At 33.4% G+C, this 6,466-nt stretch overlaps 1 protein-coding gene and 1 non-coding gene across 2 annotated transcripts; both read right to left on the reverse strand.

Annotated features, from left to right (window-relative positions):
* Positions 1-912: 912 nt before the first annotated feature.
* Positions 913-6,099, reverse strand: LOC133819372 (probable serine/threonine-protein phosphatase 2A regulatory subunit B'' subunit TON2). Its single transcript, XM_062252599.1, has 12 exons — positions 5,815-6,099; positions 4,932-5,023; positions 4,661-4,723; positions 4,454-4,552; positions 3,951-4,109; positions 3,722-3,793; positions 3,499-3,631; positions 3,034-3,098; positions 2,864-2,939; positions 2,555-2,656; positions 2,219-2,411; positions 913-1,410 (listed from the first exon to the last, which is right to left on the reverse strand). Exons 1-12 carry the CDS (start codon positions 5,951-5,953, stop codon positions 1,173-1,175), a joined length of 1,431 nt encoding a protein of 476 aa, XP_062108583.1. The 5' UTR covers positions 5,954-6,099; the 3' UTR covers positions 913-1,172.
* Positions 1,935-2,053, reverse strand: LOC133820373 (small nucleolar RNA snoR104). The gene has a single exon (XR_009886787.1). It is a non-coding gene; the product is annotated as a small nucleolar RNA snoR104 (small nucleolar RNA).
* Positions 6,100-6,466: the final 367 nt, after the last annotated feature.

A 6,466-nucleotide genomic window follows, 5' to 3' on the forward strand; every position in this document is an offset into this window, starting at 1 on the left:
GCAAGGGCTTAGGTATGCTTATATCAATGACCTCTAAATACACAGTTATTGAATCTAATTGTGTGCTTTGTGGCATCAGTTCGTTTTGTCGGAGTTTTTTTTATTGCCTCAAATTGAAATACTAAAGGTTTGCATGTCATGATAGGCTCATAGTTGTAGCGGGGAAGAAGAAAAAAATAGTAAGAAATACTTTGATTACATTGGTTTGAAGAGTAGAGATCATACTAAGCATTTTACTAACATCAATGGGGATAATCTAGGAGGCGCATTCTGATGTTGCTTAATTCTAGTGTGAATTTTTTTGGCTATAACTCATTTATCAAATATTTAGGAATCATCTCTTACTAAAAAATATCTATTTTCTTCAGGTGTTTTGTAGAGAGTTTATTTATAATTGAAACATACGATGATATGATTGAATATACACAGTAGTTGGGTTTACCAAAAACGTACATTATATATAAAACCAAAAATGTTTTGGCAGAATCCTGGTGATGAAGTCCGTCACTCCTTCCTTCCTCATAGGTGTTCTGGTGGGTTGTGCTGATTGAGAATTGTAAATAAAATTAAAGGTTATTATATGTTGTGCTACAATGTATACATGTAATGAATTAAAAAAAAAAACAAAATGTATTCCCAAGGGCCAAAGCCTCCAAAAGGGGTGAATAAACTTCTCATTGCAATGCACATCCACGAACATCACTAAATAGAAATACATCAGCATGAGCTGTTTTTATTGAAATTTCAAACTGGAAATTCGTACAGTGGATGATTTCCTCCTTAAAAGAGGAGCTCGACATGTTTTGTTAAACGCGAAATTAGTTTTTATATTACTCATTCTCGGTTCATTTTTTGGGTGTCTTGTCGTTTTCCTATAACATTCACGTATAAGCATACACAAAAATGGCCGGCTTCTTCGTAAAATTTCTTTGAAATCTTCGAATTCAGTCAGAAGTACATTCACTTGCTGAACGTAACTAATTAATTATATATTAAGTAAAAAATTATTGTCCAAAAACGTTGTCCTATATTACAAGCCACATCAACAACACACACAAATTCAATGAAAATGGCAGTTAACAATGAGATTCTTCACTTGAATTGCAGTCCCACGATCAGTGATGTTAGCTTCAGTATGGAGATTAAACATGATAGTGATGTGCTGATCATCATCACTCCTCTTCTGGCTCTTCCTCCTCTTGAAGAAGAGTTTCTCTGTTGTCATGTGCCCAAAAACCACGCACATCTATAAGCATGCTGGCCACTGTCCCACCCTGTTTGCAAGATAATAAATCTGCCAATGTTATCTTCAGTGGATCAGCTGACTTCACCATATCCCATATTTCATCTCTTACATCCTCAATGCATAACTCGTAGTTACCACCCTCAATCCATTTCTGATGCACGTCTCTGTTTCACAAGGCAGAGTAAAAGCTTTCAGCACAAGAGATTTATGATATAAATATATGGAATATATGTAAAATTATTAGGTATTCATTGTTTTTCATTAGGTACTTTTAGTATTTTCGGTACATTAATAAGTTGCAATCCTATTTTTGTTACATGACGGTGTATAATTCAGTTACAAGTGACCTCCCACAAATTTTCAAAAAATTCTAAATAATTTAAAAAACAGAAATCATGATTCTAATAGCCTACTATACTTGTGTATAAATTTTGAAATAAGCACGCGTGCAACTAGCTGATTGAATCCTGATTTCGACATCATAAATTATTCGGAATTTTATGAAAATTTATGAGAGATCTCCTATCAGTACATTATACACAGTCGTGTAATAAATAATGTTGCAATTTATCTATGTACCCTATATATATATTTATTTATAGCAAGAAGGTTGATTTTGGCTGCAATCCATAATTCTGGGATTTGATCAAGATAATAATTAAATACTTCCAAGGTGTATGAATAATTTTTGTGTTCCTGCATAATTGAGACTTTAAGATCTTGCTCAAGCACTACAAGTAGGAAAGATGCAGACATTCTCTTTAGGAAGGTTGTATCAGGTAACATCTCAACTTTTGGATGCTCCCCTTCTTTGCTTCCAAGTATGGTTTTAATTCTATTTAATCACTCAGAAGATCGTTTTCAAAAATAACCTTTGAAAGATTAGTTTCACCAACCAATAAAATGACGAGTATGAACTAGAGTACCCAATAACCAGCCCTACTCTTAAATTTAAATGCAATGCGGATTTACCTGAATAGAGTGTGAATATCAACCGTTGTCAGGTAACCTCTTCCCTGCAGATCAAGACATCTGAACAAATACGTTAACCCTTCTGGTGTGTCCTTATTCTCCAATGCGAGGACAAAGTCCAGAAAGCTTTCGAAGTCCATCTCCCTTGTATTTCCCCCACCACTTTTGCCACGACGAACATGTTCATCAAACACTAATTGCAAGCATATTTAACAGTTTAAGTATTAACAAACATGCTAGAACTAATATGCCAAAAAAAGTGTATTGGAATGGTCAAATGAGACAAAGAGGCTTCCTAAGTTCATCAATAGAAGTACTAAAAAGTTAGCTGAAAACCTCTCTCAATGAAAATTTCCGTCAGTGTTCCGTCTGCATATTCTCGAAGCTCCTGCTTGCTCAATGTTTGGCTCCCATCTTTATCAAGGGCAATAAACATGTCTGCAGAAAGATAAGGATGAGGCGCTATTCATAGTTCCATACAAACTCAATGATAACTGAATAAAGCTACTTGAGAGTAAAACCAAAACATCTAACTTGAAAGGCATTACTAAACATATAAAAAATATGTCAATAAGATGAAATGGGAATGGTTGTGGAAAGGGGAACAAAAAAAGTGCATTGAAACTATATGTGAAGTGTACCCACCAAAGATTCGCTGAGCAGATGTCAAAGAGAACCAGTTTTCAGCTTGTTCAGTATCAGTGACTTCTTCTTCACTCTCCTACAATTATAAGGCATCAGAACAACAGGGAAAAACAGTTCAGTTGAATGTACCATAAAAGGCTGCTACTTGCTCAGTTACAAGCACCATTTACCTGGTGCAGCTCCATTAGTTCCTGGAGACAGTTACTTAACAACACCTTCTTTATACAGGCTTTTCCTGTATAGACAAAGTAAATTGTAAATAACCAATCAAAGTCAACACCGAATGAAACAATAACCCATCTTTAAAATCCTGCAGCCCTAGAATAGGTAAATTCACAAAGAAACTTAAGATGTGAGAGGAGCAACAGAAAAAAAAGCACATACACAAAAGGCCCAGGTGGAAGCTCTTAATAAAAATCTAATACAATCATAAACCAATAAAAATTAAAGGACAAGCTTTTTAATGAAATATTCATTACTGCAAAAAAAAAAAATTGAAGGACAAGCAAATGCTTCAGTTTTTCAAGACGGGAAAATATAGACACATTTAACAAAAAGAATTTACACATTATCCAAAGAACATACAAAAAATGGGCATTTATGAACAGTCTAAAATAAGTTGAGCAACAACCAACCTCGTCTATGAGGGTCACAAAAGAAAAAGAACTTGTGTGCTGCTATGTGACAATAAATCTGATAAAAGCCAGAAGGCATATCTCGTAGTTGTGCTAGATTAGGTATAAGACCCTGTATATAGCCCTCCATCTCCTGATAACGGGACAAAAAAATAGTATTGATTATAGCATAAACAGTGAAGATTAACAAGCTGAAAAAATAATTATTCTAAAAAGTTTATACAAGCGGCAGAAGAAATCCATCAGAATCTGCGTCGAGCTCACTCATATCAATTCTGGCCTGTGTAAGTGAAACCTAAATAGCAAATAACAGTAAGTAGTAAGTAGCAATCCTGATGGCAGATTTTGAATGAAAGTAAAAAAGAAAAATAAGTATCACAAATACTAACTCTTTATCAAAAAAAAAAAAGAAGCAAAACTTAGATACATTAGTGTTCTTTTTAGAGGCCTACCGTTCGCATCACATAAAGGTAAAAGGGCAGAATTGCAATTCTTCCTTGTTCATCTTTCTCAAACTTCATAAAATTTGAAGGGCTGAAAAAACGCCGACATTTGGGGCCTATTTGTTCAGTACATACAGAGGCAATATGGCAAAAATCTTCATAATTCATCTAGAACATGAGAAGGAAGGGCCATATTAGAATCACTGCAGTATGCCTATTTTAAAGTGAGACAGAAATGAAAAGAATAGTAATATAAAACATCTGACATTGAAAAGCAGATCTGGAAATTTTGAATAAAAGAAAAACTCGAAATCTGAAATTTATAAATTAATCATAAATTTACTGACATTAGATCTATAAATAAGTATGCTTATAGAATGAGTCGTGTCTTTAAAAACCATAACAGGACTTAACATTTGTCATACCAGCTTAACCTCTGAAATCCCATTGGCTTAGTGTCATAGCATAGCAGAGAGACACATTAAGATATGAAAAAAAAATATACTACTAACCTTTTCAGCCCCAGTTGCATCATCAACCACACAATTTTCTCTTAAGCAAGTCCACATTGCATCCAGATCATCAGCATTTAGCAAAAGATCTGATTGCTTCTGCAACAATAAGGGGAAGAATGTCAAAAGAAAGGTATCAGCTAAAATGATTTAGCAGATAAACACTCAACAATATAGACTTCAAGAAGGAAATGACCCATACATTACCTTTAAAAACCGATATTTTGCCAGCCTTTGGACCCTGTTACTGATGGATCCTTCTTCAGGTTTCTGAAACAAAATAAAACAAAAATTCAGGAAAAAGGAAAATATATGGAGGACATAATGACAGACAATAAGAAAATAAACTATCAATAATGTTAAAATATACAAAATTGTTTAAAGCGTGAAAGCAATTGTATCATATGTAACTCATGGTCGTATCTTAATAATTTAGAAATTCAAGTTCAGCTTGCAACTATAAAGTTATAACACATGCCTTCTTATAGAAACTCGGAATTGTGCCAGCTTCAGCACTTTTTTGTTGCTTCTCTTTGAAAATATCAAGCAAGATTTTCTTTGTTTCAAGCTCTACAAAGAAAAAAAAAATACACAAAAAGAAAAATTAAGATAAATTGTACACCACAAGAAAAATTATAGTCACACGAACGTGTCGACAGCATCCAAACATCACAACGCATACAAAAATTCATCCCTATGCATGCAATAATCTCACTCGAAATCAATTCCATAGAAGAAATAACTGTAACAAATCACAACATGGAAACTAGAAGCCCGGTTATGATGCTCTCACACTTAATTGTAGTAATGGGCTCGCTTTGCATATATGATATATGTATCTTACTTAAAGAATAATCCAAATCTCATGTCCAACCAACAAATGTCGACCAAATTATACAAATTCAAAAACCAACTTATAAATTTCTTAGTTTTTAAATTTCAAACTATTGAGGAAGCTCTACGTTAGGAGAACTGTAAATTGCACAATAAAATTGGACAAGTGATCTCCTTCACCACTAACTAAAATCATAAGGTTAAGATTAGTCATACTTGAAATTGAAAGAAATGGTTCGATACTACAGCTTATAAATTAGATAAAGACGAACTTCTTGAACTCAATTAAGAATCTAACGAAGCTCACTTAACTATACATTCTCATCTCATTTCGTTAGGAAACCACTTCCCACATACTTCATAAAAATCATAAAATTTAAAGAAAGGATCTTTCAGTACAATTATCTCAGCAACCAAACAGATTTCAACACAAAGCACACCAATGCAAGTTAATCAATATTACTACAACCACCAAAAATGAAATTTTGAACGAGAAAACTTAAACAGAATTAGAGACTTGTAAGTACCCATTAGAGCCTCAGATCCGAGACCCTGTCCATTTCCGATAAATCTTCGGAGGTTCCTGACCCAAGGCATGGAAGAAGCTGGGGGGATCTTCCTATGCACCGCCTCATGGCCTTCGCCATCGCTGGAACCACTGTACATGGCCGGGTCGACTCGTATGTACCAACTCGGGCACCCGAATTTCTCAAAACCCTAAAACCAGACCTCTCAAGAACCTCTGATCGATGGGTTTCTTCCCTCTCTCACTCTCTCCCTTTTTCTTTCTTTTTAGTGTATTTTTCTTTGGATTATATATCACTTCTGCAAATCATTCGGATTTAAGACTAATCCATCGTGATTATAACATTGGATTGTTTTTTATTTTATTTTTTTAAAAATACTTCTCAAAATTAAAATTATTTTATTAAAAATATATATTTTAATTTTGAAAATTATAATGTGAAATACTATTTTTATTTTTAAAATATATTTTCTCATTATTTTTAGGTTATTTATGACAAATATATTATTATGACATTTTTTTTTTAGTCATTAAAAATTACACTCAAACTATTGAGAGTATTATAAAATAAGATTTCTTATAAGTTTTATGATATGTGACTAATAGATTGCTGGTTTATCATTATCACGTCATCGTAATGTATATAATTTAAA

Source organism: Humulus lupulus, chromosome 2, assembly GCF_963169125.1.
Source record: "Humulus lupulus chromosome 2, drHumLupu1.1, whole genome shotgun sequence".
In the NCBI taxonomy this organism is placed as follows: Eukaryota; Viridiplantae; Streptophyta; class Magnoliopsida; order Rosales; family Cannabaceae; genus Humulus; species Humulus lupulus.

Bases quoted from the DNA above. Each gene is read 5' to 3' on its own strand.
- LOC133819372 (XM_062252599.1), bottom strand. From the start codon at position 5,953: ATGTACAGTGGTTCCAGCGATGGCGAAGGCCATGAGGCGGTGCATAGG. The intron at 4,553-4,660 runs GTAATGTATGGG...TTATTGTTGCAG, and splicing joins CAAAATATCGGTTTTTAAAG to AAGCAATCAGATCTTTTGCT. The intron at 2,412-2,554 runs GTTTTCAGCTAA...GCTTGCAATTAG, and splicing joins GGAAATTTTCATTGAGAGAG to TGTTTGATGAACATGTTCGT.